The 13079-nt window shown below is 42.0% G+C and overlaps 1 protein-coding gene across 1 annotated transcript in view; it reads right to left on the bottom strand.

The window, feature by feature from the left end:
• nyap2a (neuronal tyrosine-phosphorylated phosphoinositide-3-kinase adaptor 2a) overlaps positions 1-13079 on the bottom strand; it is a 57836-nt gene that overhangs the window by 3919 nt on the left and 40838 nt on the right. Inside the window, 2 exon segments of the mRNA XM_071538579.1 lie at positions 1835-1854; positions 10848-10949. Coding sequence (XP_071394680.1) covers positions 1835-1854; positions 10848-10949 — 122 coding nt within the window.

Raw genomic sequence — 13079 nt, 5'->3', positions numbered from 1 at the left:
CTTACTAATTAATAGGTAGTATGGGTACTCCTACTGTATTCTATCTAGTAGGTAGAATATTGGCCAGTAGGTAGTATGTGTATTACCACCGTTCAGTAGGTAGTATGAATGAATGAATGGATGAATGAATGAATGAATGAATGAATGAATGAATGAATGAATGAATGAAATTTTATTTTTTAATGTCATGCCAAATGAATGGCCCATCCCACATGACATTACATGACATAGTGTTTTGCAAACAAAAACAATTGCCATATAGGACAAGGCTCAGATGGAGAGGGAGCCCCCCCCCCCAGCACAAACCCATAACTACGCAAGTTACAACTTCCATAATATTGTTTTATGTGGATAAAGCATATGATTATACACAGAAGAAGGCAATACAAAATAAATTACTCATTTCATTTATACAATGCCTTTTTCCGCATTTCCCATGCCTTCTCTATATAATCAGCCTCTAAAAATGTTTCATTTTCAAAAAGCCAACTAAATCTCTACAGCCCATTTCTCTTTCAGTTGACAAAAAAATGTTCTTTAATTAAATGAATATCTAATTTTACTTTTTAAACATAAAGTTCTTCACATCCTACATTAAATAATACGTTATGAATTCCTCTTGCCCAAGGACCTATCATCTGTAAATCCCACTCAAATATTCTCCTGGCTAACCTGCTCTCCTCCATGTTTAACAGTCTGTTCCATAACCGGATCATACCTGCCTTCCAACGTAATTCACGTTTCCCACCCCATATCCCCAGTAATGGCATGGGTTGGTGCAAATGTGTGTACTCCAAGAAATGTCCCCCAAACCCCAGAAGCATAGTCCAACACTGGACAAACACATGCTTGATACAGTTTGGTATAGGTGGAAAACCCAATATCTCTCAGCTCTTTGGTTTTACCAATCACTCCTCCTAAAGCTCTACTAGCTGACTCAGAAAGAACATCAGTGCCCTTTATAAAATTCATATGCTCATGAAGATAGAATCCAAGATATTTATAGCATGTTGTATAATTCAATTTCTTTCCACCGAAATGGAATTGAAAATTACTAATATCTTCTACTGGATTTCTAAAATGCATTACTTCCGTTTTCTTACCATTTATGGTGAGTCTCCATTTCCTGCACCAGTCATAGGCACTGGACAGCATTTTTTGTAAATCCTCTTCTGTCTCGACCAATAAAACAATATCATCTGCATACAAAAGGGCACTAACCTTCTCTTCATCAAATCTCACTCCACATCTCAAATCTTTAATTGTTTCAACCAAATCATTGATATAGATTGGGAATAGTGTCGGAGACAAAGCATCCCCCTGCTTAACCCCTGATGGTGTTGAGCACCACCCAGTTAAATAATCATTCACCCTCACACAAGCTTTAAGATCTCTATACTTGTGTATTACTACTGTTCAGTAGGTAGTATGTGTATTACTACTGAGTTTTTAACTGAGTTTTCTGATTTCTTATGGCTTATTCTAATTAAGTATGACTGACTTCTATTATGTGGAGATTTTAACCTTCATATAGATGATGAATCAGACAAAAAAGCAATAGAGTTCATAACCCTTGTACAGAGTCTTGATTTAATTCAACATGTAAGTGCACCAACACACATTAGGCCACTCACTTGATCTGGTTCTTTCTAAAGGCATTGATATTGTAATCCCATCCATCCTTGATGTCTCCTTCTCTGATCACTCGTGTGTATTTTTTCTTGCTGCGAGGCAACTAAGAAATGTTCTGCCCTGATGAGCTCTGTGCCTCCCCCTGCTACTGGCTGCTCCCTCGACAAAGTTGTGGATACATTTTATGAAAACCTCAGAATATCTATTGACAGTGTTGCCCCCCTGAAAGCTAGATTGGGTACAGACCAGGTCCAGTGTGTGTCCTTTCCTGTGGGTGGGGAAATCTATGTGTTGGGTGATACTGAAATAGTGTAGAATGTCCTGGAGTTCCGTTGTGGTTTGCAGTCTGTGGAGTCGACATGGATGTTGAAGTCGCCTAGTAGCAGAACAGATGGTGAAATGGCACAGAGCTGAGTTAGAAATTCAGACAGTCAGAAGGAAATGCAGGATTTGGCTTGTGGGGGGGTCGATAAATGACAGCAGTGACCAGAGGTTTAGGACCAGACAGTTTAAAAGCAAGGTGTTCAAATGAGGAGGCGGTGGGGATGGATATTGCAGTGGTTTTGATGGTTTGTCGATGCAGTGTGGCTATTCCGCCACCACTCCCGTCCTGGCGTGGTTTTTCCATGTAGGTGTATCCAACGAGTGCAGTCTGGTTGAGAGAGAAGTATTCCAAGGGTTTTTGCCAGGTTTCAGTGAGGCAGAGAAAGTCAAGTTTCTTGTCCATAATAAATTCACTGAGGATGAGGCCCTTGTTATTTAGGGATCGGGTGTTGAAAAGTGCAAATTTGAGATGTGATTGTTTCTGAGTGGGCTGGTTTGCTTTGACCAATGTTCGTAGGCAGGCAAAGTGCACATGTTGTTTGTTGTGATGACGGACTGGAGCTGCGACCACATGGACGGATGGCTGGAAGGCTGTCCGGGAAAGAAATCTCAGTAGTAGACAGCACTGAGCAGAGACGGAAGGATCCAGAAGAGCCGGTTTAAGGCTGGGGAGCGTGTGCTGTGGAGGGTAGCTAAAGTCCCAGCCAGGGTGGGCTAACCGTAGCAGGGACAGCTGAAGAGGCTGCTAGCTGACCAGCTAACTGGAGAGGCAGCGGTCCCAGCCAGCAAGGGCTAACCGCACCGGGGCAGCTGAGGGCTGTCCGGGATAAAGCTCTCAGTAGCAGTGGTGGCGCTGGGCAGAGATGGGAAGATCCAGTAGTGCAAACTGTCGAGAGAGTCTCCAACAGCAACGGCAGCAGCGGCGGCAGGAAAGTGGCAGCCAGTGAGACGGAGGTTAAGCAGTCCAGAGTCGGGACCCACAGCAAAGTCGAGACGGAGCAGTCGGGCTGTGCTCGGATGGGGCGGGTGAGGCAGCAGAGTCCAAACACTTTGCCTGGAGCGGGAGCCGGTGTAGTTGCTACATTAGCTGGTGTAGCAGGCTTGCGCATGCAGGTATGTAACCACCAAATCCGTCAAAGTAGTGATCGGGTGGAAAATGAGTCCAGACAGAACGTGTTGAATCTATGGCAGGATAAAAAGTCAGACAATAAAGCTGGCTAAAACGCAAAACTAATGTAAACTCAGATCTCAGATGGAGAAGCGGCATCATACTTGTTTACTTGACCCCTCGACTCTTCAAGGATAGTTTTGTTAGTTTTTCTTCCCCCACACTTCACATTTTAAACTGCTCCTTATTATCTGGTGTTTTTCCAAATGCTTTTAAATCTGCAATACTCAGTCCCTCCAGGAAATTGCGATTTTGTGATCGCAATAATTAACGCAAATTCAAGAAATCTACGCAATATTCGCAAGAGCTTGCAGTTTTGCAAAATTGACGCAACTTTTCCGCATGAAATGGCCAATTCAACAATAATCACAAAAAACTCTGCGAAATCCTGGTGGGACTGAATAGTTAAAGCCAAAACTGGATAGCAGTGTCCTTAATAATTACCACCCCATCTCCAACATATCCTTTCTAGGCAAAGTGCTTGAGAAAGTAGTCTATAATCAAGTAAATGAATACCTCACGGAAAACAAGATCATGGAACGATTGACCAATGATGGCGTTGATGCAGGTAAAGTAGCAATCCTCATTCTGTTAGACTTAAGTGCCGCCTTCGACATGACTGATCAAAAAATCTTGATTCATCGGCTTGAAGAGTGGGTTGATTTATCTGGCAATGTAATCAATTGGTTTCGTTCATACTTGTGTGGCAGACATTTTGCTGTATTGTTAAATGATGAATTCTCTGACAACTTAAGCACTGATTTTGGAATTCCTCAGAGAAGCATTCTTGGGCCTCTCTTTTTCTCTTGATATATGTTACCTTTAGGCTATGTCATTCGCGAATATGGGGTAAATTTTCACTTTTATGTGTCTGTGGAGCCAACTGACCCAGACGCCCTCCTCTCATTGACTGCCTGTCTCGCTACCATTGATGACTGGATGAATATGAATTTTCTTAAACTTAATGAAGAAAAAACTGAAATTTTAATCATTGGACGCAAGCAAAGTAGAGAGCTCCTACTATCACATATGGGCTGTATGGTTTCACGGACTAAAGCTGAGGTTAAAAATCTTGGTGTCATTTTAGATTCAGATCCTTGTTTTAAATCTCACATTGAAAAGGAAACAAAGACGGCCTTTTACCATCTGCGTAATATAGCTAAAGTTAGACCATTTTTAAATCAAAAAGATGCTGAAATTTTTATCACCAGCAGGTTGAACTACTAACTACTGTAATGCTGTCCTCTCTGGTCTCCCCAAAAACTCTTTACAATTAATTCAAAATGCAGCAGCTTGGGTGCTGACAAAGACCAGGAGGAGAGCACATATTACACCAGTCTGAAAGTCCCTTCGTTGGTTACCCGTCAGTTTTAGAATTGATTTTAAAATTCTTCTATTAGTTTTTAAGTTGCTAAATGGCCTTGCACCTGACTATATGGCAGACATGTTCACCAGTTATGAACCATGTAGACCCCTCAGGTCCTCTGGCACTGGCCTTTTAGCTGTCCCTCCGGCGAGGACCAGGATTTATGGAGAGGCAGCTTTCAGTGTCGTCTGTCCTTGCCTCTGGAACAGTCTGCCGGAGGATCTGAGGGCATCAATCTATCAACTCCTTCAAACGTAATGTGAAAACATACCTTTTTAGCTGTGCATTTTTATGATTTGTATTTGATTCATCTTTTGTCTCATTTTATTGTATCAATGTGTTGTATTGTTTTTACTCGTTTTACTTGTTTTTACCCCATGTAAGGCACCTTGTGTTACAGCTTGCTGTATGAAAGGTGCATTAGAAATGAAGTTTGATTTGATTTGATTTTGATAATATTGGCCACATAGAAGGGTTAGGGTTAGAACAGAAATTGGTCTATATAGCACAAAATAACATACATTTGGTTTCCAATTTCTCCCAAATCACATAACAGAAAAGTCTTGTATTCCTCTGGTTTGACCAGGTAGTATGCACTCTGAGCTTTGAGACACAAAAGACAGACAGATGTAGAAAGCACAACAGACACAGAAGGACAGACAGACAGGGAGAACAGACCAAAGTTTATTTTGTCACTATCAGATCTAGTTTGATCAGATTGTATTTACTGGGGAGTGAGTATGATGCCTAAGTCATTCTAACTGATTTTAATTTACCTTACATACTCAGTTATGTGTGTGTGTGTGTGTGTGTGTTCAGTTATAAATTAAGGACAGTGTTTGTACATTTTTAGTCTCTGTTTCTGTAATCTGGGATGATTACAGAAATGTAATCTGAGTACTTTACTCATTACTGTGTACTTTTATGAATTCCTGCTTATTTAAGAGTTAAGTGTTTTAGGGAATGTTTCAGTGTTTGGATTTTAAGAGGTGGAGCTAATATTATGGTATTGATTTATAAAATCCAGGGAGCTGTAACTGTGTAATATGATGACTTATTCCAAGGATTTCAGTTAAATATAATTTGTTATGAAGATATCTAGAAAATGTATTTCAGCCAATCAGTGCCACACACTGACTCCCCAACTGTAAAGCTAAACATTAGCATAAATGTTACAGACAGAATTTGATGCAAACTTTACATCAATATGACTTGAGAAAGAATGGAAAGAAAAAGTAAAATGTGTTCCATATGAAGCAGCAGAAACAAACGCACAAAAACCTGTATGTATAGATAATCATATTAGCTTTGATACATGCCATTCTCTTTCTCTGTTTGTATGTGAGAGAACATCACATCAAACTCCATCGCAAAATATGTCAGTTTAAGGGCATACTGAGTAGGATTTTTGCTTGTGGCTTGTAAACACAACTTTCACAGTTGACCCCTCCTCCCTGCGATTGCCAGATCGGTAAAAACCAGTAAAAAATTACAGCGAGGCGAAACACCAAGCAGACAAGGCTTGTTCCAAAACGAGAGTGAATCTGGGGTTGGTTTTCACCTATACAATACAGAAATTTTTTTATTTGTATCCATTTAATACTTTTTTCCACACAAACATAAATGTATTTATTTATTATCTAGAGTTTATGCTGGATTATGCTATTGAGCAAAACAAGATTAAATTACCAGATTTTGCAGTGGAGTTTGTCGTTATGTTCTCTCCGCCATTGTGGTGGGGTTTTTTTGGGGGTTTTTTGGTTGTTGTTTTTTTTTTTTTGGGGGGGGGGGGGGGGGGGGGTGTCAGGCACATGATTATCAAGAAAGCATGAGAAGCATGAATGCCAAGCTAGCTGTGGATGGTTCATAGCTCACACACATCTAACCACACAGAAAGCAGCAGCCATGCAGTAGTTCAATGTGTCTGGATTTCCTGTCAAGAGGTCAAAGAGCAGGAAAAGGTCAAGCTTACTTATTTGAACATATTTGAAGGTCTTAGTCGTTATTTCGTTCTAAGACACTGTTTGGGTCTGTAGGAATAGAAAGGATCTAGATCCAGCTGAGTGTTAAAATCGTTTAAATGCAGCATTGACATTACTCTTTGAGTTTTATACACCTGTATTATATTTCCATTCCATTTCCATCCAAGCAGAAAGTGTTACACTGTAGACCCTGAGGGGTTTCATTGGTTGGGGATGGGGGTGTGGTTAGGGTTAGGTTTAACTACTGTGTTAGAGTGTAAATACAGAGGTAGCAGAGGTACCTTTATAAGGAATTCAAAGGATTTCAGTGTTAGTGTGAGTGTTAGTGTGAGTAAGTTTAAATTTGTATAAATGCTGTGCTAGTGTTAAAATATAATGGGTCTAAATACATGGTTAGTGTTAGCGGGAATTCAAAGGTCTAAGTACAGTTTACGGTTAATGGGACATAAAGGGGTTTAATTAATGTGGTTACTACAGGGTGCCAACTGTTACCTTGTGAATTCTGTGCACAAATTGATCTTAAAACACCTTGTTTGATTTCATCCACAACATGTTTACTTTGTACACCAAACTGAGTTTGTGACTTTTGATTTTGTAGATGATAATGAAAACGCTATTTTCATTTTGGGGACAGATAAGCTTATATTTTTATGTAGATTTTATGTAGATTTATTAATTTGTGTATTAAATTACCACACAGTTTATTTTGTAGTACAAAATCCATTTTGTGGCACAAAATCCATTTCGTGAAACAAGTAGCACACGCACTACAGAAGTTCTACAGAACTTCTCTGATGACTCCTCCTTTGATGGCTGCATCACGGAGGACAATGAGGAGGAATAGACCTCGTAAGTCGAATGATGTCAGCCATGCCCAAATATGGCTCATAGCAATTTCTCTGTAGGTTCGTGTTTGTGTTCGCACGCCTTAACGACATCCCCATCTTCTCCAGAGAACATGTCCACCATGTTCGGCAGGTCTTCCAGCGGTTGTTGGAGAAGCAGCTCTTCGTAAAGGCCGAGAAATGTGAGATTCACGTCTCCACTGTCTCCTTTCTGGGTTTTGTTGTCTCCAGGGGAAATATCCAGATGGATCCGGCCAAGGTGAAGGCGGTGATGGAGTAGCCCCAGCCCGAGACCCGCAAGCAGCTCCAGCGTTTCCTGGGCTTGGCCAGTTTTTACCGGCGCTTCATTCGGAACTACAGCTCCCGGGTAGCACCCTTGATGGCCCTCACCTGTGAGGCTGTGGCGTTTTCCTGGTCCGCCGACGCTGAACGAGCTTTCCAAGAGCTCAAATGCCGGTTCTTATCCGCTCCCATCCTGGTGGCCCCGGACCCGTCCCTGCCGTTCGTGGTGGAGGTCGACGCCTCCAATGTCGGTGTTGGAGCGGTTGTGTCGCAGCGCTTCCTCAAGGACTTGAAGCTCCATCCATGCGCCTTCTTCTCCCGTAAGCTATCACTTGCCAAACACAACTACGATATCGGGAACCAGGAGTTGTTGGCGGTTAACTGACCTTGGAGGAGTGGCGACACTGGCTGGATGGAGCTACCCAACCATTCCAAGTTTTGACAGACCACAAAAACCTGAAATACATCAGAGGTGCCAAGCGGCTGAATTCGCACCAAGCCAGGTGGGCTCTATTCTTCACCCACTTCTCTTTCTCTCCTGTCACCCGGGATCCAAGAATGTCAAACCAGCCGTGGACCCTGACGGAGATCCGGGTGCCATCCTTCCTGCCACCTGCGTCGTGGGGATCCTCTCGTAGGAGATCGAGTCGGCCGTCCAGGAGGAGCTCCAGCATGATCTGGGTCCTGGGAACGGTCCCTCGGGGCGCCTGTTCGTCCGCGATCCTGTCCGTGTCCGGGTAGTGGGCCCATTCCTCCAACCTGGCCTGTCATCTGGGGGTCCGCCGCACGCTCGCCCTGCTCCGTCACTGCTTCTGGTGGCCAGCTGTGGAAGATGATGCGTGGTGTGCTGGGGAGGCGGGATCAAGGCAGGAGAAGCCAACATACTGAACAAGCTGGTGAGGAAGGCTCACTCTGTCGTGGGGCTCAAGCTGGACAGTCTGGAGGCAGTGGCAGAGAGGAGGATGAGGGGAAAGATCACCTCCATCCTAGAGAACCCCTCTCACCCTCTCTACGACGAGCTGAGGCTGATGAGGAGCAGCTTCAGCCACAGGCTCCTCCCCCCACAATGAAGGACAGCCAGCCTTGACTCACTGTGATTTTATGAATGAATGAATAAGATTTACTCAATGCCAAATATGTATACATATATATAATGAACTCAAGAGTTTGTCTTGTGTACCACTTAGCCTGCAACACAATGCAAAATGTGACAAACCCTTCCAGACTGTGCCAAGCTTTCTGCAGCACCAATCATCTACTGGTTCAATTATGCACAGTGTAAACATGGCATTTTTGTCCCACAAAATGTAAGATAAGATAAGATAAGATAGCACTTTATTGACCCCCTTGGGGAAATTAAGGAATGAAAACGTGTGCCATGTGTTTGAAGAAATGGATTTGAATAAAATTTGTGTTTATTTAAATGCAAATCAATGAATCTACCTAAATAATTTAATTTAAACATGAGCTTATTTCATCCATGAAAATAGCATTTTAATCTTCTATGAGATCAAGTCACACATTCAAAATGAACTATATCTGCATTTGGTGGATGAAATTTTTGGATTTCATGATATGAAAAAGTATTTTGTGCCGTGAAATGTCATGCACAAAATTCACAAGGTAACAGTTGGCATCCCACAAGTTACTGACACTTACTACATTTTTATAGATAAAATTAGTTCAGGTTGTACCAGAGCCATATATAGACAGAGTTAGTCCAGGCTGTAGTATGGTCTTTTCTAGAACTAAAGCTGACAACACATGATCACCAGCAAAAGCGTGGTTGAGCCATTGTTTTCCCATGGAGAGACTGGAGACACTGAACCTAGTGGCAGCGCTAACTTGGGTTACGGCTCAGAATTTCCACCTTGCCACTTCCTTCAAAGTTCAAATTATTTTAACTTTCACCCCGTTTTCCACTGACAGCTTTGTGTGACGTACAAATAGCTGAAAGATGGAGAAGTTAATATTGTGTGTGTGTGAGTTTCCGGAGTTGTACAATACATTAAAATAGTAGGGGAGATCTGGGGCGATTGTAGCACTTCTTTGTTTTTTGCTCATTACAAAAATATTGCGTCAACTAGAGTTACAATATTTGAATGCGGACAACCTACACATGTGCCCTACCAATATAAACAATAATTTCGTCCCATGGATCAATACATCAAACGTCATCAGACCGAAAACAGAAGCTAGGCAGTGCTACTTTTGCCCCTCACTGTCGGGACGAAAGTAGCACAGGCGGGGGTCCGGTCAAAACGGGCCACACAACAGTTAACTAACACATTTGTATGGCATATACAGTACGTAATTTATTACGTTATATGTTACAAATATATAAAATTCAACCTTTTGTCTAACTATTTTACTGGTTAATCAATATTTTATCCTCCATTAAATGCCCCACACAAACAAATGTTTCGGATTATCAATTTCTTGTCATGTTTTGTTTGTAATGTCTAGTGTACACCATGGTCTACACTTACTTTTTTTTTTTCAGAAAATGTACCTAATCTATATATCCGCTGTCATTTTGCAGTGACAGCTGATATATAAAGGGGGACCTTTCCAGCTCTTGTGTAACACGCATAAGGGTCCGTGCTACAGCCGTACCGCTGCTACAATCGCCCCGGCTCTCCCCTACCACAACCTTGGGGTAAACTACATTTTGCTTTTTGACTTTAGCAATAGCAGAGATGATTTGTGTGAATGTGATGACGTTTTGGAAAACCTCCCTCATCATGTGTTGACAGCTTAAGAAATGTGGCTGTAAATATAGAACAATGTCCTTCATAACATCACCATGGTGATATTGGCAACAGAATCATCGTTACTATAGCAACAGTTATGCTGCAGGACTGTGGAGCCAACATGACTGAAAACTGGAATGACCAAACTGTGTTGGTGGCTCTGGTCAACTTATGTGGTTTGATGTGTTTATATGAGGATCAGAGCGTGAAAACAGACCTGAAAATGGTTTGAGATTGATGTTAGAGTATACACACATGCTCTGCTCCTGGTGTGTTGTGTCTATCTGACAGATCAAACCAGTCAAAACAATCAGCCAGTAAACTGGATATATGGAAATATTCTCACTGTTTGACAGAAAAGGAGTTGGGTGTGGGGAGGCAGACAGCGACAGACAGGTAGACAGACAGGTAGACAGACAGGTAGACAGACAGGTAGACAACAGCAGCTCAGGGATCCAGTCTCTGTCTCTGTCTAGTGGTGTGGAAATACCTGGCTGAGGGCCGGGTGGGGGTCGTGGGGCTGACGCTGGGGCGTCCCCCCAGGGGAAGGAACTCCTGAAGTGGAGGCTGATCGGCCCAGTTTACACACTGCCTTGGACTCTGCAGAGAGAGCAAGTTCACAATCATAAGAAATACACAACAGTAAGGTATACACAGTCATAACGTCTTCATAAGGTGGACAGCCAGTAATGCTCCGGTACTAGAAGCAGAACTGAGGCCGGAACAGGAAGAGTACACACTAACAACAAAAGCTTTCAAACAGTACCCATGGAACCTATACTTAAAGGTTCTTATTAAGGACCATTGTCAAATGGATCTAAATAGAACTGCCATATAGCACCAAATGGTTGTCAACTGTCTACAGACAACAACATATAGTATATCAATATTACAACTCAATCAATATAAATACACACCTATTAATTACCCTACAATTAATTTACAATTCAAACCCCTCATAGAATACATTTCTCCAAAGACAAAATTAAGTAAAACTAGAAAAGCTAAATTTCCTGTAACAATAGTATTTTTATTATTATATTTAGAATAAAATGATATTTACAATAGAGAAAGCTACTAACAGTGTTTCCCCACTATCCTCCAACCTCCACTAACCATCAACAACTGGCAACCTGTCAGAGAACAGTGACATTGACCCCAATACATTATTTAGAATGGAAAGAAAATCATATTCAGGTTTCTTATTCGACTTAGAGCAACAGGAAAATGTCATCATAGACATGGTTGCGCAAAATAATAGAATTTACCTGAAAGAAATATAGTAATGAATCATACAAGACACTGAAGTATTCATCATATCAGTATGCTCACAACCTACCATGTCCTGAAAAGAAAAGTCATTCGTACAAGGTTCCCTTTAAGAGAAACTGCCAGAATGAAGATGTGTAACATTAGCAATGTGACTGTGTAACATTACAGCAAGATAATTACACTGTAATTACACTGTAACTACATGCCATCTACACTATTTGTGTTTCTCAGTCTCAGAGAGGACAGCAGCCAAATGAGAACTTTGAGTTCATAGTACATAGGAGGATCTTATTACATTATATTACATTACATTACGTCATTTATGCTTTTGTCCAAAGCGACTTACAATAAGTGCATTTTGTCAACAGTAGTGAAACCAACTGTGCATCACAGTGTTCATCAGCTAAGCCTTTTAATCGGAATAAGTAGCATTTGTTGAATTTTTATTTTTATTTTTTTTAAAGAAGGTTAAGAAGATAGGTTAGTTCAAGAGGGTCCAGGTGGAATCTGAAGAGATGTGTCTTTAGTCTCCACTGAAAGATGGGCAGTGATTCGGCCCTTCTGACAGAAGGGGGCGGAGCTCGTTCCACCATTCCACCAGCAGAGATGGAAGCCAGTGAAGCGTCCGGAAGAGGGGAGTGACGTGAGAGAATTTCGGTTGGTTGAACACCAGACGAGCTGCAGTGTTCTGATTAGCTGTAAAGTTGTGCCGATTTTGCGGATGTTATAGAGAGAGAACCTACAGAAGCGGGTTGTCGCTGCAATGTAGGCAGAGCAGGACAGCTGCTTGTCCAGGATCACCCCGAGGTTCTTGGCTTGGATCTTATCTGTCTTATCTGTCAATGTCCATGGACAACGTGGGGGAAATGTCATCCTTTGTGCAGCCATCTCCTGAAATGGTGTTGTTAAAGGAATAGTTCACCCAAAAATGAAAATTCAGTCATTATCTCCTCCGCCTCATGACAGCTGAAACTCGGGTGCAGTTTGTTAGTCCATACAGCGCCCTGAGCTCCACAGCGGAACGGTGTAGCAGCTTCTCCAAAACAACTGAAGTTGCTGGGGACCTGAGCTGACTTGACTTCACGGTGAAAAAATAACGGAAAATAACAATAAAATGGCTCCATGCAGCTCGTCCAGCATAATGCAAGTCTCCGGAAGCCAAACGATCCCAAAGTGATTAGCTCAGGACGCTGTATGGACTAACAAACTGCACCCACGTTTCAGCTGGCATGGGGGGAGGAGTTAATGAGTGAATTTTCATTTTTGGGTGAACTATTCCTTTAAGGCTGCAAAATTAATCTTATATTAATAGTGACCACGATTTTGGCTTCCACAATTTATTAAACATGATCACCTGTGATATTGACACATTGGGCTTAGACAGCCTGATCTGCTGCATCAAACAAAGTGCTCCCCATTCCCAGGTAAACTGACCAATCACAGGTGCTCTGAGTA

The sequence above is a fragment of the Centroberyx affinis genome, unplaced genomic scaffold (assembly GCF_046629955.1).
Source record: "Centroberyx affinis isolate AG114_WGS23_722 - 3 ecotype Tasmania unplaced genomic scaffold, CSIRO-AGI_Caff_v1 ptg003302l_1, whole genome shotgun sequence".
Classification (NCBI taxonomy): domain Eukaryota; kingdom Metazoa; phylum Chordata; class Actinopteri; order Beryciformes; family Berycidae; genus Centroberyx; species Centroberyx affinis.
This window is presented reverse-complemented; position numbering and strand designations above follow the sequence as displayed.